Genomic DNA, 23384 nt, shown 5'->3' on the forward strand with positions numbered 1-23384 from the left:
TGCTCTAAGTAATTATAGTTGACACAGCAAAAAAGAAAACAAGGCTGTGGAAATCATGTTAAGAACGAAAACTATAATAGTAATAGACCTTTATGTAATTATTAAGTTATAAAAGCTTAGATGAATGGGAGAAAGTGCATTTGCTTCAACAAGTTTCTGAATTTCACAGATACAAACATGTTGTTGGGTTGCTTTTTAAGAACATAAATTGTGCACTTAAGAACAACAATTTTATGCATAGTAGTAACTCAAAAAAATAAAGAAAAATGCTTTTCTAAGGCTCTAATACTAGAAACAGACTCAAAATTACATTTTAATAAATTTCATTTCATGTAACTTTGTGTGGAAAGAAAATACTAATGCAAGTCGAGCTAACTTTTTTTTGGTTTAATGTTTATAAGAAAAAATAATTATGCCGTCTGTATGGAAGAGTATAATCAATCCAGGGGCATGCAAGTATCAACTTTATCTTATGACAATTTCTCCATGTTCCAGTTACTTCATTCCTTATTACATGCTGCAAAAAGCAGTAATAATTTTTATAGCCAAATATCACTTTGTAAGATACCAGGTGGCTTTCAATATTTACCATATAAGTCATGCATGAAATTTAAACATTACAAAAAAATGACTTACCAGTTGACACTCCTGAAATATGCACATTTTCAGAATGTTCTGCAAGAGCACCATTTCCTAAAATTAAACACAATAATAAACTAATTTCCAAGATAAAATTTATAAAGTTTTTTTCGGATTCTACCTTTAAAAGAAATACAACTACATAGAGCTACTTGTAGTGTTCAGGAACTAAAATCTCTTATGATAATCTTCAAAACAATACAATGAAGTCCAAAATTATAACCGTAGTAGGGATAACAGAACATTTTGGAAATCACAACAATGTGGTATTATATACATGAAGATCAAATTTATAGATCTGATTAATATCAGGAAAAAAATTCTATCAAAAGAGAACTCAGAACTACTATCAGAAAAGAGAATCACATACTTCTTCAAAACAGCATCCCACCAAGAACATGCTCAATTAGTCCACAATGCGCTTACTGCTTAATGGTCATACATGTTGGTACTTAAAAAATAATAATGTCTTTCTTGTCTTGTCTTCTAAATCTTTCAACCTCTTCTCATCAACAATTCTAATGGTTCTAAGAGTAGGGACAGAATTACACCCTATTTTGGTATCTGCTGATTTCCTGCACTTCTTACCACAAAGATGGACACATGGAAGCATTAAAATAACTGAAATAAGTTGCTGAGGGTCACCTCAAACTCCCATTTAAAGTGCTGAGGATATTTACTCCTTCAATTAATGTGAACAGTGTCCCTTCAGGTATTCTTTTTTTTCTTGTACCTATTGCTCATCTTTACTTGTAAAGTTTAGTCTCTCTCTAATCATTAGGTCGATTTGGCATCACAACAGCTCAGGAATCCAGCTGTAAGAGAAAGAATTCTTGCAGTAGGGTAGAGGAGGAAGCTAGGTGGGAGAAGGTTAGAGGGCTAAGGTAGAATTCTGACGGTTGACAAGAGTAGAGACAATAGCAAGCATGGTAATTAACAACTTGTCTTTCACAACCATCACATTCCTGTGATTGCCTGATTATTGTATAGCACCCTGCAATATACTAGGCTCTGGGAGAGCAGAATCTGCTTATTTGGCTCACCATTGCATGCACAGTTCCTGGAATAGAGCAGGTGCTCGAAGAGCTGATGAATGAATAAATGAGGGAGGTCATGATGATGAAGTCAAATCATACCAATTAAGCACTTGATATATTGTGTGGCACATAGCACTGAACAAGTATTCACTTTTGTAATTGTGTAAAATATGCTATTATCAAAGGAGAAAATAATAGTCAGAAAACAACCTTTCAGCTCAACTACAGCGATAGCCTTCAAAATGAAAATAAATGTTTCCCTCCATTAAAAATGATACAATGGAAATGGAGACAAAGGTGTGTAAGCTGTATTTAGTACAAAAATAAATCTGATTATAGTTATTTAAGTATTGTACATTAATACTACAGAAACCACGATTTATTTTTTTCAGCAATGTTAAATGCTACAGACATAGAATTGAAACTAGAAACGCCCACCTATTTAACACTTATAACTTATAAAAATAGGTACCATAAATAAAATGATGTAAAAACTGATTCAATAAAATCAATAAGATTTGCCCAAAGGTCTGTATAAATTGCCTAAAGTTTTGCTACTCACAAACAGGTCAGCAGTACTGGCGTCACCAGGAACTTACTAGAAGTGTAGGCTCAGGCCCCACCCCAGATTACTGAATCAGAAGGTACATTTTAACAAGATGCTCCCCCACTCCCAGAGATTTTTATGTAAATTAACATTTGAGTAGCACTGGTTCAAACCTTCTACTTGTATATTAGAAACAACCACAAATTATAACTGTGTAATCTGTGACCCTAGGTTTCCAATATCTTTAAAGTAGCATATTAAATTATCCTCAGGAGAGTTTTCATATTAAATATATTTCATACATTGATTTTTTTTCCCCCTCAATTCGGTAGGTAGACTAAGGCAGAAAGAAAAGAGTAACATAATGTAGTATTTAAGACTGGATTCTGAACTGGATTGCCAGGATTCTAACACCAGCTTTACTTACTTGCTGTGCAATTTAGGCCAAGTTACCTAACCTCCTTGTGTCTTAATTTCATCTCTAAAATAGAGAAGATAATACCTATCTCAAAATGCTTAGTAAACTTCTCTAAAATAGAAAAAAAAAAGAATTTAAATCTCTATCAGTATGCAAATGAATAAATATAACCTTATAATAAAATATTCAATAAACTGAATGAATTCTATATGTACTAACTTGGAAAGATATGCACATTAAGTTACATGTTTCAGAATAAGATTAAAATATGATCTGATTAGAAATATGATCTAATTTTAACTAAAAATGATGTATGCAGAGCTAAATGTATATATTTACATAAGCATATGATATACATATGTATATATACTTATATATATATGTTAAAGAGTCTACGGGTATATATAAATTGTGGAAGAAAACCCCTGGGACTGGAATTAAGGAGGAAGACACGGTTTCTATCCTTCAGCATTGACTGAATTTGTTATAACAGGTGTGGATTTCTTTAAAAATTTTAGGAGTATTCCTAAAAACACAGGTGAAGAGATTATAGTTCATTTCCCACCTTTGTAAATAAATGGAAGTCTGATAAATATTTTGAATTATAAAATATTTTAATTTCATAAACATTAATGATTTTAAAACTGATAAACAATATCTGAAAACATAAAACATGACACTGCTAATTTCTCATACATTTATTCTACCTTAAAAAATCCTATTTAGAAGTTAAAAAAAATCAATGATTATTTCTGTTAACATAAATAATTTAAATAATTTAATTTAATTTTATATTTTATTTCAGATAGTGCAAGCAGGGGAGAGGGGCAGAGGGAAATAGACAGAATCTTGAGCAGGTTCCATGCTGAGTGTGGAGCCCCATGTGGGGCTTAGTCCCAGGACTCTGAGATCATGACCTGAGCCAAAATCAAAAGTCAGATGTTCAACTGACTGAGCCACCCAGGTGGCTCCTCCCCTTTCTTTTCTTTTTTAATTTTTTTAATTCACTAATTAACTTACTTTTTAATTTACACCCAAGTTAACTAGCATATAGTGCAACAATGATTTTGGGAGTAGATTCCTAATGCCCTTTACCTATTCAGCCCATCCCCCCTCCCACAACCCCTCCAGCAACCCTCTGCTTGTTCTTTATATTTAAGAGTCTCTTATGTTTTGTCCCCCTCCCTGTTTTTATATATTTTTTGCTTCCCTTCCATTATGTTCATTGTTTTGTATCTTAAATCCCTCATATGAGTGAAGTCATATGATATTTGTCTCTTTCTAATTTCGCTTAGCATAATACCCTCTAGTTTCATCTACGTAGTTGCAAATGGCAAGATTTCATTCTTTTTGATTGCCAAGTAATACTCCATTGTGGGTGTGTGTGTGTGTGTGTGTGTGTGTGTGTACACACACTACACTTTATCCATTCATCCATCGATGGACATTTGGGCTCTTTCCATACTTTGGCTATTGTTGATAGTGCTGCTATAAACACTGGGGTGCATGTGTCCCTTTGAAACAGCACACCTGTATCCCTTGAATAAATACCTAGTAATGCAATTGCTGGGTCGTAGGGAAGTTCTATTTTTAATTTTTTGAGGAACCTCCACACTGTTTTCCAGAGTGGCTGCACCAGTTTGCATTCCCACCAGCCACGCAAAAGAGATCCTCACCCCTCCCCTTTCTTATAATTAACACTAGAAGTAAGTGAGCTACTTTACATATACTGCCATTCTACAAAAGTATTTTTACAAAGATGACAGTTATGTAACACAATTATTTCGATATTATAAGCAGACAGCTCCCACAAATCAAACTGCACTCTCCCTAATGCCCCTCATCAGTCCCCAAGAGAAGAAAACTCCACACATAGAAGAATGTACATATGCTATCTTCTCACTATAACCACAGTGTTCAAATGCAGCCATGCTAGATGTTCTCACAGCAGTCCCTTTTAGAGGTAACATGTACTAGAAAAACATAGGGTCTGATAAATCATTACTTCTATAACTATACATTAATAGCTAATTAACTAATGGATCAGCTAATAAACTAGAACTCCTAATAAAGAGTTTTCAAGCAGGAAGAAGTTATTATCACCTAAATCAGGAAATAATGTATTACGGCTTAAATTGTTTTTAGCCCCACGAACCAAATACCAAAGTTATCAATCTCCTCTATTATTTTTCTTTCCAAAACGAAACATGGTTTTGTAGTTTTTTACTGCAGTCAAATGAAAGAGAAAGAATCTTCCAAAAGTGATCCTGCTTTAGAAAAGAGGCCACATAAGGAGGTGAGTTGGAGCTGTGGAACCAGACTCCCCGCAATCATCCCCAACTCTACTATTTATTTAGTCATGAACCTTAAGTAAACTACTTCTCCTAAGATGTGTTTTCCTCACCTGAATAAGCAGGATGTCATCATTAAGAGAATGCCTAAATGTACGGTCTGCATCCTTATTGCTTTGTAATTTTCTGTTTATTTGTGCTTATATTTAAGAACTGAAGTTCTTAAAGAATAGCTAATAAATAGAGCTAAGATTTGACAGATATGTGCCAGCCAAATCCTAAGTGCTTTACAAGCCTTCCCTCAGCTCATCCTTAAAACAATACTTCCTTTTAGAGATGAGAAAACCAAAGCTTCTAGCAATTTAGTAATTCTTTCAAAAAGCTAGTAATTGGATGAATTGAAAATTCAAATCCAGACACTAAGAAGTTTGTGTTCCTTAACTTTTTAAAAAGAATTCAGAATGAACGTATTTCTTGTTTACAAAAAAATAGTACTTAGCTTTCAGAGTTAAAACCTGCCTGCCACAGCAATTCCAGTTTGTATGTTGGAAAGTCACTGGTTTAAAAAAATTTTTTTTTCAACGTTTTTTATTTATTTTTGGGACAGAGAGAGACAGAGCATGAACGGGGGAGGGGCAGAGAGAGAGGGAGACACAGAATCGGAAACAGGCTCCAGGCTCCGAGCCATCGGCCCAGAGCCTGACGCGGGGCTCGAACTCCGCGAGATGGTGACCTGGCTGAAGTCGGATGCTTAACCGACTGCGCCACCCAGGCGCCCCTCACTGGTATAAAATTTAATGAGCAGCATTTACAAGTAACTTATATACTAGTCAGCATCCTACAATTTCATTTTCTATGTGCACTGAGAGCAGTTATCAAACATAAATACATATATATATATACACACAAAAGCAAACATCATTCCTATTTTGCTACCATATGAAAGGGAAAAATCCAAAATCCTAATAGGGTTTAACTAAACTCTCCACAGTCCAGTTCTATCTAACTACTGCAAAAGCTTCATCTCTTGTGATCCACTCTTTTTTCTTCTGTTCAGGAATACTGGATTTCTCTTAGAAAAGTGTCAGCTGTCTCTTCTCTTTAGACTTTCCTTTAATATTATTTCTTTAGGGACGTATCACCTGATGTTCCCGTACTAGGTTAGGTCATTCTGCTATAGGTTCCTAAAGTTTTTAATACTGTCACTTTCTGAAAATTTCCCACACTTGTGTTTTCTGCGTAATGTCTGTATTTCCCATCATATCTTAATCTTGGCAGCAGGGTTCGGGGGGAGGTGGTGTAATATGGTGATGGGACATAGCTGGGTTTGTTTTGTTTTGCCAAGTGACTAGCACAGAACATAACGCATAAGAAATACTTAGACCATATCTGTTCAAATAAAAGAATGGTAGGTCAGTACGTAAGAGGCATAGTCCCTGCCCCAAAGAGTTGACAACCTATTGAGAAAATGATTTAAAAAAAAACAAACATGTGAAACAAACAAACGTACAAAAACAAAATAAAATTGGCAAGCTTCTTATTCAAGTGGGAAGCGCTAGAGACTTCTTTCTCTGCCAAAAATGGAAATGGAAGACAGGGGTGCCCGCTATAGTTATTACTATTAGCTAATGCAATTAAACAAGAAAAACAGTTACAAACATAAAAGGACATAAAACTGCATCTATCTGTAGATGATATAATTGTGTGTCTTTTTGGAAAACCCAAAGCAATCAACAGAGAAATAATTTAAATATGAAAAATTAGTAAAGTAGCAGGATATAAAATAAGCATAGAGAGATCAAAAGCCTTTGTAAATACAAACAACAGCCAGTCAGAAAATAGAGATCCATTTTTAGTAGCAACAAAAAAAGATATTTAAAAACTCAGACACAGAACTCCTGCTGTTCCTCATGACAGAGCAATTGGTAATGGATCAGTAAATCTGCTATAACAACCAAAAAAAGGTGGAAAAAACATGTGAAAAAAATTCAGACACCTGGACAACAGGCAACATAAGACTATGATCTCTGAGAAAAGGAAAACAAATTAAGATGAGCTCTATTATAGCACTAGCTTTCTGCCTAGAGATTTTCTGGACTCTGCTACATGGAAGGACAACCCAAGTTCATTGTTCTAGTATCCAGACCAAATTTTTCTGAATTGTGCAAAGGCTATAAGACAATTTGTTGGACCCTTGTAGAAGTTAACATACATTTGTCTCCAACATTTCTACTAGTGTGATTATCAATCAGAAAAGGAAATAGTTTCTCCAACCTTCTTCTTACCAAATCCATATAACTTACAGATTTATTTCCTCTCCTACATGTTCTTCTATATTCTCCTATTTCTTCTATTCTCTATTCATCATCTGCCCTAGGGTATACTACTGGTAGTTGTTGGTTTATGGAATTCTAATGCTTCTCACTCCCTGGTTTGGAAAATCAAAATTGCATTTCCTCTTCCAGTCTTCTGACCTTTCTTCTCTCTTTTCTTGGAATTATTTTAGTATCTAAGTCAGGATTCTTGAAGTTATTCATAATACCTGAATCAACTCCTATAATCTTTGCACCTCTGTCCTTCAAGAAGCTTTTCAAAAATGGTTACTCTTATCCTTTCAGTTTGAAAAGCACATTTTGATAGAAGGGACATAAACATTACCAGTATTAACTCTCTATCCAAGCAACAGTTCTCTATATCTTTGTGTTATTCTTTATTTTACAAATGTTTCAAAGATCATTTTGCCATTCTTGGTTTTTTGTTCGACTCAATCCTGAATTTTCTCTACATTAGTAATATTTATAATCTATTCTTGGTTAAATATCCTTTCTATCTTGGGAATATGTTAGTTAGTATGAAGTCATTGAGCAACCACTTAATTTCTTTAGATTTCTTCACCATTCATTCCTTTTGCGTTTGGAATTTTAATAACCAGAAATTATTTCTGAGATCTTAATAACCTCTCTGGACTATCTCTCTTTCCAGATTTCAATGTTGTGAAGGCATATTAATATTTTTTAATTACTTCTGAATCTTTAGGTGTTAAGCTCTCTGACTGTACTCAATCTCATCTTTTTTCTTTACAGTAAACTCTACTGCTAACATGGGGCTCAAACTCACAACCTCAAGACCAAGAGTTACATGCTGTGCTGACTGAGCCAGCCCTGTGCTCCTCTTTTTTCTTAAGCTATTACAACATATTACGTCTTTTGGTCTGGTCAAAGTAAGGTACAGACTAGCACACTGTTTTAAATTGAATTGTGTCACCTAAAATTCATATGTTAAAACCCCAATCCCAATGTGACAAGGGGGATAATTATGGTTAAAAGAAGTCATAAAGTGGGGACCTAATCTAATAACACTGGTTTCTCTAAGAGGTGTAAGAAATCTCTCTCCATCTGTGCAGAGAAAACATCATATGAGGGCATTGCAAGCCAAGAAGAAAATCAAATCTCATCAGAAACCAACACTGATGGCACCTTGATCTTGGGCTTCTAGTTTTCCAGAACTGTGAGAAAATAAATTCGTATTGTTTAAGCCACCCAGTCTGTGGTATTTTGTTATGGCAGCCCAAGTAGACTAATACACACACTTTTCCCAAAGGTTTGCTGAACTAAGATGTTTGTGAATCCCTTGAAAGTGTATGAAAAATTCAGTACATTCTTCTGAAGAGAGGTTCCATTCTGTTTAACAAATACCTATAATGAGATGTTTCATGGGAAAAAAAGTTAAGTAACCCCTGGGAGATAGAGTTATTTTTCCTGCTTTATTTAATTACTGGTATTTTGAAACTATTATTTCAATCTGAATTATGGCCATTCATTATGTATTTTATAGACTTTTATGAACTGGCCTAAACCTATTTGCCACTTAAAATAATAGTAATAATTGGGGCGCCTGGGTGGCTCAGTCGGTTAAGCGTGGACTTCAGCTCAGGTCATGATCTCGCGGTTTGTGAGTTCAAGCCCTGCATGGGGCTCTGTGCTGACAGCTCGAACTTGGAGCCTGTTTCAGATTCTGTGTCTCCCTCTCTCTCTCTGCCCCTCCCCACACACGCTTTGTCTCTGTCTCTGAAAAATGAATAAACCTTAAAAAACAATTTAAAAAAATAAATGCAAAATAATTATTTATAACATTACTTTTTATAAAAATGTACTTCATAATTTTCAAACCACATTCTTAACAGACTTTTGTAAAGTCAATGTTTTTATTTATAAACTTCCTACGGTACTATATTAGTAAGATTTTATATTTAAAATGTCTTCAAATAAGGGTATGATGACAATGAACTATTACTCAAACTAAAAATACTAAACAAATACACATTCTCAGTATTCAGAGAATGAATCAATCCCTTAAAGAACGTGCTAGATAATTATGAATCCTACTGTTGAGATGCTCAGCAACACTGTTCATGGAAATAATTTTCTTTATTCTAAAATAGCTTGAATCACTGATGTAGGAAGTCACAATTTACACCAGAAAGGAACACTAAAGTATAGGAGTTCAAAGGTTCCAAACTGTGACCCCTGTGGGTCACAAGAGTAAATACGAAAATATGAAGGGATTCAGAACTCCAGGAAAAAAACGGGAAGAAATTATACACCTATACTTCTTATAACAGATTGAGATATACTTCACCATAAAATTCATCTTTTTAAAGTATACAATCTAGTGGTTTTTACAATGTTCAAAAATTGTGCAACCATTACCATTATCTCATGGCTGAATGTTTTTATCACACCCAAAAGGAAGCTTATACCAATTAGCAGTTATTTCTTTTTTTTTCTACCTGTATTTTATTTTTTCAATATATGAAGTTTATTGTCAAACTGGTTTCCATACAACACCCAGTGCTCATCCCAAAAGGTGCCCTCCTCAATACCCACCACCCACCCTCCCCTAGCAGTTATTTCTTTGTGTCCTCTTCTAGCCCCTAACAACAAATTTGTCTCTATCTCTATGGGTTTGCCTATTCTGGTCATTTAATATAAATGGGGTCACAGAATATGTGATTTTATGTGTCTGGTTTCTTTCACCAAGTTTAATGTTTTCATGGTTCATGCATGCTGCACCATGAATCAGTACTTCACTCCTTTTTGTGGTCAAACAGAATTCCATTGAAGGGATAAACCACATTTTGCTTACCCATCCACTGGTCAGTTGACAAACATTTGGGTTGTTTGCACTTTTTGTGAATAATCCAGCTATCAATATTTGTGTACAAGTTTTTGTGTGCATATGTTTTTAGCTCTCCTGAGTATATACAGAGTAGAATTGCTTGGTCTTTTGGTAACCCTACACTTACCTTTAAGAGGAAATGCCAAACTGTTTTCCAAGTGGCTGTGCAATTTTACACCCCTACCAGCAATGTGTAAGAGTTCTAATTTCTCTATATCTTCACCAACACTTGTTATAGTCTATCTTTTCATTTATTAGGTATCCTCATCGGCATGAAGTGGTATCACTGTGGTTTTGATTTGCATTTCCCTAATTTAGAGAAATGATGTTGAGGTTCTTCTTGTGTGTTTACTTTTTTTGCATATTCTTTGGAGAAATATCTATATCATAATTGACTGGATCTGTCTTTTTATCGTTGTTGAGTTGTAGCAGTTCTTTGAGTTCTTTATATATTGTGGATATGAACCTCTTATCAGATATACGACTTGCAAATATTTTCTCCCATCCTATAGTTTGACTCTTCCCTTTCTTCAACATTTTTTTTTTTTTTTTTTTATTTTTGGGACAGAGAGAGACAGAGCATGAACGGGGGAGGGGCAGAGAGAGAGAGGGAGACACAGAATCGGAAACAGGCTCCAGGCTCCGAGCCATCAGCCCAGAGCCTGACGCGGGGCTCGAACTCACGGACCGCGAGATCGTGACCTGGCTGAAGTCGGACGCTTAACCGACTGCGCCACCCAGGCGCCCCGACTCTTCCCTTTCTTGATGGTGTCCTTTGAAGCACAGTGTTTTTGATTTGAGCCCGTCCAATTCAACTATTTTTAATTTTGTTGCTTCTGCTCTGCTGTCATATCTAAGAATCGTTTCCTAACCCAAGGTCATGAAGATTTACTCCTATGTTATCTTCTAAAAGTTTTATAGTTTTAGCACTTACATTTGGTCTCTGTCCATTTGGAGTTAAGTGTTGTATGCAGTTGAGGGAAGGGTCAAATTTCACTCTTTTGCATATTGTTAACCAGTTGTCTCATCTCAATTTGATGGAAAGACTATTCTTTCCCTAATGAATTATCCTGGCACTCTTGCTGAAAATCAACGGACTATAAATGTAAGTGTTTATTTCTGGAATCTCAATTTTATTCACTGATCTATCTATTCCTATGCCAGTATCACGCTGTCTTCATTTGGTAGCTTTGCAGTAAGTTTTGAAATCAGGAAACACGGATCTTCTAAATTTGTTCTTCCTCATTAAGATTTTTATTATTCTGGATTCCTTATTTTTCCATATGAATTTTAGGATCGGTCTGTCAATTCCTTCAAAGAGAATTGAGATTTTGATAGGGACTGTGTGAAATCTGTACATCAACTTGGGAAGTATCAACACCACTAATTCTTAATAAATATTACATCAGTACATTAAAAAAGGATATCTTTTCATTCATTTGGGACATCTTTAATTTCTTGCCACAATAATCTGTAGTTGCAGAGTATAAGATTTGCACTTTGTTAAGTTTATCCTTAAGTATTTTATTCTTTTTCATGTTATTTTTTTAAGATTTTATTCTTTAAATAAATTTTTCTTATGTTTATTTAGTTTTTGAGAGAGAGCACGAGTGGCGGAGGGACAGAGAGAGAGGGAGACACAGAATCTGAAGCAGGCTCCAGGCTCTGAGCTGTAAGCACAGAGCCCAATGTGGGGTTCGAACTCACAAACCGTGAGATCATGACCTGAGCTGAAGTCAGATGCTCAACGGACTGAGCCACCCAGGCGCCCCAGATTTTATTCTTAAGTAATCTCTACACCCAACATAAGGCTCAAACTCACAACCCTGAGATCAAAGGTTGTGTGCTCTACTGACTAAGCCAGCCAGGTGCTCCTCATGCTATTATTAATGGAACTGTTTTCTTAACTTGATTTTCAGTTTTTCATTGTTAGTATATAGTAATACATTTTTTTCTTGCATCCTACAACCTTGCTGAACTTGTTTATTAGCTCTAATAGGCTTTTTGTGAATTCCTTGCAACTTTTTTATGTACAAGCATGTCACATCTATAAACTGAGGAAGTTTTTAATTCTCTCCTTCCAAATAAGATGCCTTTTTCCCCCTACCTAACTGCCCTGCCTAGAACCTCCAATACAATGCTGAATAAGAGTAGTGAGAGTGGACATCTTTTTCTTTTCTTTTTTTTTTTTTTAAGTTTATCGATTAATTTTGGGAGAGACAGAGACAGTACAAGTGAGAGAGGGGTAGAGCAAGGAGACAGAGAATCCCAAGCAGGCTCCCCACTGTCAGTGTGGAGTCCATGCGAGGCTCAAACTCATGAAACTGTGAGATTATGACCTGAGCTGAACCCAAGGGTTAGATGCTTAAACAACTGAGCCACCTGGGTGCCCCCTTGTCCTGTTCTTGATTGTAGAGAGAAAGCTTTTAGTCTTTCATCATTAAGTATGATGTTAACTGTGGGTTTTTCATAGATGCTCTTTATCAGGCTGAGAAAGTTCCTTTCTATTCCTGGTTTATTGAGTGCTTTTATTATGAAATGGTGTTGGCTATTGTCAAATGTCTTCCCTGAATCCTCTGAGATTTCCCTATGGCTTCTGTCCCTTATTCTATCAATATGGTGCATTACATTCATTGATTTTCCTGTGCTGAACTTCCCATTCCTGGGAAGGATTCCATCTGGTCATAGTTTATAATCCTATTTAAATACTGCTGGATTCGGTTTGCTAGTATTTTGTTAGAGGATTTTTGCATCCATATAAATAAGGGAAATTAGTCTGTAGTTTTCCTTTAGTGGTACCCGGGTAATACTGACCTCATAGGATGGGTTGGGATGAGTTTGTACCCACCCCCCGACACACACACACACAAACACACACACACACACACACACACACACACAGAGTGCTACTATGTGTTTTATTCTCATTTAAGGAAATACCAATATATTGTTTTTGCTTCTAATTGTTTCTTGGTTTATTAAATTTCATAGATTACTGAACAGCAGATAATTAACTTATTGATTACATTATAACATTTCTGAAGAGTGACTAGTGACTTGCTTCTCTCAATGTACCAGGCACAGTACCCAAATAGATAAATGCAGTACATGGTAAGCTTAGTACAAAAGAAAAGTGTAATAGACAAATAAAGGTAGTTCTTTCCTGTTTCTCAATAGGCAAAATCTTCTGCAATGCAGGGGCCTGTGACTGAGGTTGCAAAGGGACACTAGGAGATAAACAGGTTGGAAACCTCTGATGTCATTTCTATTTTAATAGTTGGTGAAAACTTAAGTACAGAGAGAAGGAAAAGGTAGTTACGTGTTTTTTTTTTTAATTGGCTTTGTTGAGGTTTAATTTACACGCAAAAAGTTCAGTAATTCCAAGTACACAGTTTGATGAGTTCTAACAAATGCACACAGTTCTGCAACCACCACTATAACCAAGACACACATTTCCAAAATCCAAACAAAGGGGCCCATCTCTGGGCCCCTTTGCAGTCAACTCCCTTCCCACTCCTAAAGCCAGACAACTACTGATCACCAGACAGTCAATGTCCATAAAGCATTATGCATTGTACTGAACTCGTGAGTTATTATTTTAATCTTCTTCCTAAGGATACTGTTATCCCCCATGTTATGGACGAGGCAACTGACTCAGATTAAGTAAATTTGCAAGGTTCTTCCACATAGGGATATGCTCAAATCCATATCTACCTAATGCTAACATTAAAGACTGAGTTTTCATCTAAAAATACTAAATATAAATTTCTTGTCTTCCCTTGAAAACATTTTAATTAACATCTGTCTGCATGTATTCCTGAATGGAAACGTACTGAGCTGATCTCTTTCAGGAGAAGGATGCTTTTTTTTTTTTTTTTTTAAAGGTAACCAACTGCCCCATGACTTTCTACTGTCATTCTGACACCGATACCCGATACCCTACCTTCTCAGTACATTTGTATTACTTTCTTGGTCTTTGTTAGAATTTGAATTTGTGACCTCTGGTGTATTTTGTGAGTCCAAGTTACAGTGTAGAGATATGTATAGAAGGACACAAAATTGTTAAAATCATAGTCTCTTTTGTAAATTTAAGTTTTTCTTGACATTAACTCCATGCTTTTTCTTTTTGCATCAAACATCCATATTGTTGTCTCTATTACCTTTATTATTTGTGCAAGATGAAACAGTAAATACTTTGTTTCTACTTGTGGTAGTATCAATGACCAGAGAACATGACATTCTGAATGGTATTTCACTTCTCAGGAAGATTGTTCTCAAGTTTATCAGAGGCTTTATCACAGGAGTCAAGGACACAGTAAATCTAAAATCACTCTGGATCCTGGAGTCCCTCTTTCCCTTCCCTTCAGATATTTCCAGTCTTTTGGTTCCTTTGTCTCCTCTTGATGACATGTATTCAGGTCTTCCTCATCCATAAAAGAAAACTTTTTTTGCTGGTTCACCTCCCTGTTTCTGCTTCCCTATCTTAGTCTTTTCTTTCTCAGCCAAACTTTTTTGAAAGAAGAATGAACACTCACTAAGGGAATTGCCCTACCTACCAATTGCCCCAACACTTTCTCAATCTAGCTTTTACCCCTGGTGCATTTCTGAAACTCAAGGCAAAGATCACCAATGTTCCATCTATCAAACACTTTATTCTCAGAAATATGAACTCTATCTAAATCCAGTTTTCTGATAGATGGAGAAAATCACCTAACTGTGAGGAACAGTGTCACTATAAATTCATGGTTTCAACTCTTCTGGATACTCAATGTTGGGACCATAGCCTTTTAATAAAGCCTTAGCTCTATCTTCTATTCCCTCAAAACCTACAGGAATCCTTCATTATTCCCTTTTGAGTCTCCAAACAACTTCCTCAACCAATACTCTTAGCAAATCATCTCCCTTGCCAACCATTCAGAGATCTTCTGGCATATTATCCTCCCTCTTTCTAGACACTCCTTCTCAACATACATGTTTAAAGGTTCAAGTCCTCCATGTTGATAAATCTCAAATTTCTACCCCTAATCAGCATCTTTTTCTTGAGTTGCAAATTTTTACCTGATACTCACCACCTTGTGCCAGTCACTGTGGTTGGTGTTTTTCATACACTATTACTAAGCCTTGCAGCATCCTTGTAAAATAGATACTATCCCCATTTCACATGTGGAGAAATTGAGAATTAGAGTTTAAGAGAACTGCTGGAGGCCACACAGCTAGTAAGTGGCACTGCCAGGATTTAGACAGATTTGTCTAGCTCAAAGACCATACTCTTGAAATAACAGCAACGACTAATATGAGAAGTACTATTTGCCAGATGATGGTCTAAGCAATTTCCACGTTTCAGTACATTTAATCTTCATAATCACCTAACAAAGGGGCTGCTATTATTATTTCCATCATAAAAGTTATCTTTTAACTTCCTATTGAACAGGAATTCAGTATTACCTTAATAGTACATATAAACTCAAACTCATGTCCAAAACTGATTTCCTTTTATCTGTCTTCAGTCTGTCCCTCTTCCTATACTCTTCATCGTGGTGAATGACACCAGCATCTTCCAGTTGTCCACACCTGGAAGTTGTCCACCTGGAAGTCATTCCAGATCTCTTCTTTACCATCCCCTTCCTCTGCTCAGGCACTACATATTAAGTTCTCTTGATTCTTTCCAGTCCTGCTATTTCAAACCTTACTGCTATTTATTTCCTGTTTGACTGCATTAAATAAGCTCCACGAGGACAGAAACAAAGAATAGTGCCTGGCCCACAGCAGACATTTAATACAGTTGACCCCTGAACAAGACAGGCTGTAGTTCAACAACCGTGAACCGCTCAGGCCCACCTATGCACAGATTTGGAGGGGGTGGTGATAAATACAGTACAATGCTGTAACTGTACTTTCTCTTATGATTTCCTTATAACATTTTCTTTTCTCCAGCTTACTAGATTTTAAGAATATAGTATATAATACATATAACATACCAAAATGTATCTTAATCAACTGTTTATGTTATCAGTAAGGCTTCTCGTCAACAGTAGGCTATCAGTAGTTAATATTTTGGGGGAGTAAAAGTTATACATGGATTTTTGGCTGTGCAGGGCGAGGGGAGGTAGATGCCTCTCACCCCTGCATTATTCAAGGGTCAACTGTGTTTGCTAAATGTATGAATAAATGGCTTAGCTTGCAAGCTTCCTGCTTTTGGTCTCGCAGCTCTCTGATCCTTTCTTCACAATGCTACTGGAGACCTTTTTTAAAGGCATGTCTGATATTAATCTTCAGCTTATAAAACTGTAACTGGTTCAACTCCTTATATGTATTAAGAGCCTCTAGGGCCCACTATAGTCTGGCTCTTCTTTATCTCTTCACCCTCAACTTTTACTGCTTCTTGTCTACCTTTGCCTCACATATACATATTCTGGTTTTAACGCTGCTGAGGTAGTTTCTGAAACTGGTATTTTCAACATGATGTTGTCTCTCCCTGAAACAGTCCAGTGCACTCCCACCGGTTACTCACCTGACTCCTTCAACTCAGCTCAACAGATCTCTACCAATCGTAGAATGAGTTAGGAGTCCTTCCTGATGTTCTCATAGTACATCATACTAGTACTGAGTTATGAGCATATTACCACTACAGTCCTTATTATCTTGTTTGGTGTTATTAATTGTTCATTTTCCACATCAAATTTTGAGTGTCTTAAGGGCAAAGAAACACCCCCCCACTTTCTTCTCTCTTTCTCATTTTCACTCTTTCTTCCTGCCTTCCCATTCCTTAACAACTCTCTCCCAGTTTCTGACAGAATTAAGATCTCAGTAAATATGTGTTGGTTTAATGAATCAAAATGATCAGATTTTGAAATCAAGCATGAAACACCCTCTGTAATTAATAACTTGGTTTCATGTTACGGCTTGCTCAGATGCTAAGAGGAAAGAAGCGGCGAGAGAAATATAAATAGAAAGATAGGCATTTTTTCATTAGAGAATGAAGTCAGAAAGCCACAGGGGAAAGCAAGATTTCAGATCCATTGTTCACTTGGATTATGGGCTTTAGAGAGCTATTTCTTTCTTTCTTTCTTTTTTTTCCTCTTAAGTCAGGTTTGTTGAGAATGTAAACGATATATGATAAAACTAGGATGTGCAGTTTTGTAAGACTTGCCATATGTATACAGTCATGCAAACATCATCTCAGTAAGGACAGAGTACTTACATCATCCCCAAAGTTGACTGTGACCCTTCAGAAGCCAGTCACACCTCCCTCCCCCAGCCCCTGGAAACCTCAGATTGGATTTCTGCCCTTAGAGTTCTGCCTTTTTCTTTTTTTGTTTTTTCTTTTTCTTTTTTTTTAGTTAGCATATAGTATAATAATGATTTCAGGAGTAAAACTTAGTGATTCATCACTTATGCATATAACACTCGGTGCTCATGCCAACAAGCGTCCTTACTGGCCATCACCCAGTTAGCCCATCCCCCCACCCAACACTCCACCAGCAACCCTCAGTTTGTTCTTTGTATTTAAGAGTCTCTTACAGTTTATCTCCCTCTGTTTTTAGCTTATTTTTCCTTCCCTTCCCCTACATTCATCTGTTGTGTTTCTTAAATTCAACATATGAGTGAAATCATATTTATCTTTCTCTGTTGGACTTATTTCACTTAGCATAATACACATTGTTGCTAATGCAAGATTTAATTCTTTTTGATCGCCACATAATATTCCATTGTGTAAATATACCACATCTTCTTTATCCATTCGTCAGTCCATGGACAGTTAGGGTCTTTCCATAATTTGGCTATTGTCAATAGTGCTGCTATAAACACTGGGGTGCACATGTCCCTTTGAATCACATTTTTTTATCCTTTGGATAAATGCCTAGCAGTGCAATTGCTGGCTCGTAAGCCAGTTTAATTTTTTGAGGAACCTCCATACTGTTCTCGAGTGGCTGCACCAGTGTGCATTCCCACCAGCAGTGCAAAAGTGTTCCCCTTTCTCTGCATCCTCACCAACATCATTGCCCTTTGATATGTAAACTATTCAGTAAAAGATTGTTCAAAGCTCCTGAGCAGCTTCAGTCCTCAGGCTGCAAGGGAGTCTACTCAGCATCAGCTTTAGCAACTTATTGGGGAGAGTGAGGGGAAGACACCAAGCCAAAAACGTGATGCTTTTGCCATTTTTGATTTTTAATGACTCCTGGGTTCTTAACAGCTTAAAGGTCATCAATCTAGTGAATATGTTTAAAGCATTCCTTTTTTCTGAGCAAATGGCTAGCTCTTTACTTAACTCTACATAAGCTCATCTTATACACTTACTCTTTCACAGAATCTTAAAATAGTGCCTTGCAGTTTATGCTGTCAACTTGGCATTTCCCTAGAGAAGTATCATACGTGAAGTTGAGGATTCTCCTTTTTCACATAACTGTAAAAAATTATCCAGCGTAAATATAGCTATCTCTACTATACTGGTATGTTTCTCCAAGTGAACAAAGAGAAAAGTATTTATCTACCTAGTATGTATTAGTGGTTATACTATGTACTTTCACAAATTTTAATTTACTTAATCATCAGAACAAATATTTAAGATAGGTGTTATCTCTAGTTTACAAATGAAGAAACTAAATTTTAGAAAGAGTAAAAAACTTGCTTATGGGGTCACAGCTAAGAAATAGTACCCAAACTTAGGTCTTAAAAAGATCATACATTTAATTCCTCCACTACACTTTCCAAAATATAAATGGGTCATATTTTGGATAATAATTTCATCATGTACAAAGCACTTTCCTAATACACATCCTTTAATTTTAAAACAATCCTGGGAATAATTGTTATTCCCATCTCATGGCCCAGGAAATTGAGACTCAGTAATTTAACTGACAGGACTGAAGTCTCATAGCTACTGAGAAGCAGTATGGAATACAGGCTCTTCTATTAAGACCAGGAGATGTAGATCCATCCTTGACAGATGTCCATCAATGATGTCTATATACAGTGGAATAGGAGAAAACCAAGGTTGTGCATACATTGACAAGGATTCCAAGAGGTGAGGGAATTTTAAAAAGGTAGATCAGGGGTAGTTAAAAGCAACACAGAAGGGAATACTAAAATCTACTAGAGTCAATATATAATGGTGTGGGATACAGTGTGCAAAGTACATGAGCCTTGACATCAGAATCCTGAGTTTGACTTTTCTGCCTTTGATACTTATTTTTCTCTTGTATGTGTGTGTGAAGTATGTTAAGGTATATGCCACGTATCATTTCACCTCTATATACTTCAATATGCATCTCTAAAAGTATAGACAGACATTCTCTTGCCCAAATTCAATGCTATTACTTTAACAAAATTAATAATTCTTGATATTATTTTATCTAACCAGGCCATTATCAGATTTTCCTGGTTGTCTCATAAATGTCTTTTTACATTTGAAGCAGGATCCACAAAGTCTCAGTGTTTCATCTGGTGTTTAAATGCCTCTTAGTCTAGAGTGATACTCCCTTATTTTCCATTGCACTGACTGGTTTCAGAAACTAGATCAGTTGTCCTTTAAGAGGCTGTTTTCTGTGGTGTCACTTCCTCTGGGTGCCACTTAACTTTGTTCATCTAGCTCAAGGCTTAGCAAACTTTTTCTGTAAAAGGGCCAGATAGTAAATATTTTAGGCTTTGTGGGTCAGTCTCTGTTATAACTACTCAACTCTGACACTGTGGCATAAAAGCAGCCATAGACAATACTTAAAGGCACCAGAGTGGCTAGATTTGAATAAAACATTAGGAAAAAACAAAACAAAACAAAACAAAAAACAGACAGCAGGCTGGTTCTGGCTCAAAGGCCGTGGTTTGTAACCCCTGCTATAGAAGCTTCCACATTTTTGGTTGGGTTACTTCAGAGCTGGTGCTGGACGCTTTACAGGTATAATCTTAGAAGGCACACACTATCTCCATGCCCTGCTTTTCATAAGATTGAGATTAATCAATAGGTATAGGTAGGGCAACCTGATCCCTCCGTCGTAAAGTTCCCATATAACCGTCTAATAGTTTCCTTTACTGATGATTACAGCCTGAATAAATTATTTCATCGGGGTTGTGAAATATTTTCTAATCCTGCCATTCTTTATACATTCATTACCTGAAATTCTGCAAAAAATTTTTCTCTCAACAAATGTTATTTGCTTACCTTAGAACACAGTTCACACAGAAAAAGGAAGTGTAAGTACTTAATTCTTCCCTTAAAATTGCTTACCTTCAGAGTATGGAGGTAGTGCCCCATTTATTACCACTGGTAACCAGTAACCTGTTATTGTAGTGTGGTGTGTGTTTCTTATTACATGTCTGTTATTAGAAACCAAGGTTTTTGTTGCTGTTGTTGTTGTTGTTGTTTTGAATATTCAGGGAATTTCAACCGTCTTCATGTCTTCATTACTCTTTCTGATACTTAAAAGTTCTCTCATCTTTGGCCAATGGCAACCCTTTTACACTGATTGGCCCCTGTGACTTTTGGCATGAACCAGTCTTTGAGAGTCTCCTTGCTTTCTGATTTATCAGACTGTCTCAGGCTCACCTCTTGTATTTTCTGCCCCAGAACAGAATCAGCTGCCTATCCATGACCCTAGTTAGGATCCTTTCAATTCAGAATGGTATTTAGAGATGACAGTTAGGGCTCTAATTGTGCTCTCTGCTGTTGTACTATTTATTGCAATGTATTCACTGATGAGGGTATAAAAAGGTACATAATTTTAGGGGCACCTGGGTGGCTCAGTTAAGCGACCAACTTCAGCTCATGATCTCACAGTTTGTGGGTTCAAGCCCCGCATCAGGCTCTGTGCTGACAGCTAAGAGCCTGGAGCGTGCTTCAGGTTCTATCTCCCCCTCCCCTGCTCTCTCATGCACACACATTCTCCCTCTCTCTCTCCAGAAAAAACAAAAGGTATATAATTTTAAATTTCATGGGCAGAAGCTTAAAATAGTATGTTCTTTATGGAAAGCAAACTCTGTCTCTAATTATATGACCTTAAGAAATTATTTAATTTCTCTATGGCTTAGTTTTCTATAAAATGGAGTAAAAAACCAGGCCCATCTCATAGTTCTGATATAATGATTTAAATGAATTAATATAGGGCGCCTGGGTGGCTCAGTCGAGTAAGCGTCTGACTTCAGCTTCGGTCATGATCTCACAGTCTGTGAGTTCGAGCCTCACCTTGGGCTCTGTGCTGACAGCTCAGAGCCTGGAGCCTGTTTCAGATTCTGTGTCTCTCATTGTCTCTGCCCCTCCCCCGCTCATGCTCTGTGTCTCTCTCTCTCAAAAATAAGTAAACATTAAAAAATTTTTTAAATGAATTAATATATATATAAAGTATTTAAAGCAATGAGTAGCATATGGCACTCAATAAAAATTAGGTATTATTTTTGTTTATTTTTGAGAAATTTGAAAGTGCTCCAAACTTTGACCCGGTAAATCTACTTTTATGACTTAAAAGGAAAATAATAAAAAATTAAGATAAATATTCATAAAAGCATGTCTATTACAGTATTTATAAATGTCAACAAAACTGTAGATAATCTAATGTTCAACATTAGGGAAACAGTTTATGAGGAAAAGTGATATGGACAAATGCCAAAGATATACGTCAAGCAATACCAATAAACCCATCAATCAAAGATTACCATTTCTACTAGTCAAATAGGAATGCTCATTTCAGTATACCCTAACCACGTGTTGATTTTTTTATGTCTTCATTGAGCACTTGGAACACTTGACAGAAGTTTGATTTTTACATAGTTATTAAATTAGTATGTGGCATTTACTTGGCATTTTTTAAAAAAAAAATTTTTTAATGTTTTCATTTATTTTTGAGACAGAGAGAGACACAGCACGAATGGGGGAGGTGCAGAGAAAGAGGGAGACACAGAATCTGAAGCAGGCTCCAGGCTCCGAGCTGTCAGCACAGAGCCCGATGCGGGGCTCGAACTCACCCAGTGTGAGATCATGACCTGAGCTGAAGTCGGACGCTCAACCGACTGAGCCACCCAGGCGCCCTGGCATTTCTTCTTTAAAGCTAATTTTTGTTTATAATTTTATTAGCCATCCAATTACTATTTCTATAAAATTATTTTTTGTCCATCTACTGAGGAAGGAAGAAAATGAATATTTTATGTAGAAAGTATTTGCTTAAGTTATTTAATAGCCTCACAACAAACCTTAAGGACAGGTAGCATAAAATCCAATAACCCAATATCCTGCCATTTCAAAATCTCAATTAACAACAAACCGAAATTATTCAGAAAACACTAATGATCTGGTATCTGTGGCTCATTTATCAGCACCACAAGAAGATGAGTCCCAGTAATGAATTTAAAAGAGCAAATGTATCAGTAATTAATCAATTTGCATATAAGTAACAATGAGTTTAGGGAAATCTGTTAAGTAAAAATACAAAGAAGCAGTAGAGAGTAGTGGTTAAGAGCACAGATTCTAGAGCCAATCTTTCTGGATTCAAATCCTAGCTCTTCCACTTACTAATTATGTGAACTTGGCTAAAATACTTAACTTCTCTGTGTCTCAGGTTCCTTATCTATCAAATGGAAATAATAATAGTATCCAACCTGATTAGGCTGTTATAAGAAAGCGAGTGTGTGTCTCGCTTGTCTCTTGCTGTTTCGTATAGCATAGCTTGGTATTCAAAGACTAAATTGTAACTATTTAAAAATATTTCTACTTTAATAACCTGTGTGCAATTTGGGTGATTGCAATATGACTTTTTAAAAAGTAACCCTGACAATATATCATACACACACACACACACACACACACACACACACACATATATATAAAGGGAAAAAAATCAATATAGATGAGATACACAATACAATAGAGGTCCCTCATCTTCTACAGCAACACTTCTCAAATTTGAGTATGAAAGAAATCACCTGTGGATCTTGTTAAACTGGAGATGCTAATTCAGTCAGGGACAGGACCTGAGATTCCGCCATTTCTAACAAGTTCCCAGGTAGCACCAATGCAGCTGGCTCAAGAACAACACCATCAGGGGTCATGAATGAGCTTTCAGAAGTTCTGGAATTACACAATACCGTATACAAAATTTTCTCTGAATGTGTATATGTGGATTATTTTCTGAGGAAAGGACCCACAGTTCTTACCACACTGTCAGGGGTGGGGGTGCAAGTAGGGGAGAGGGCAGGTAGAGAGTAAGAGAATTCACAGGAGAGGTGAGAAACACACGTCAGTTCCAAAGCTAATTGGAAAAAACCAATACTGTCACTATGAAAAAGGAAAG

At 36.3% G+C, this 23384-nt stretch overlaps 1 protein-coding gene across 2 annotated transcripts in view; it reads right to left on the reverse strand.

The window, feature by feature from the left end:
* LRP12 (LDL receptor related protein 12) overlaps positions 1–23384 on the reverse strand; it is a 76288-nt gene that overhangs the window by 38636 nt on the left and 14268 nt on the right. The window contains exon 2 of one of the 2 annotated variants that reach the window (XM_058698812.1): positions 637–693. The exons of the other annotated variant lie outside the window; for it this stretch is intronic. Within the exon in view, the coding sequence (XP_058554795.1) occupies positions 637–693 (57 nt within the window). The remainder of the gene's footprint in view (positions 1–636; positions 694–23384) is intronic. 2 annotated transcript variants of the gene reach the window in all.

Source organism: Neofelis nebulosa, chromosome 14 (genome assembly GCF_028018385.1).
Source record: "Neofelis nebulosa isolate mNeoNeb1 chromosome 14, mNeoNeb1.pri, whole genome shotgun sequence".
Classification (NCBI taxonomy): Eukaryota; Metazoa; Chordata; class Mammalia; order Carnivora; family Felidae; genus Neofelis; species Neofelis nebulosa.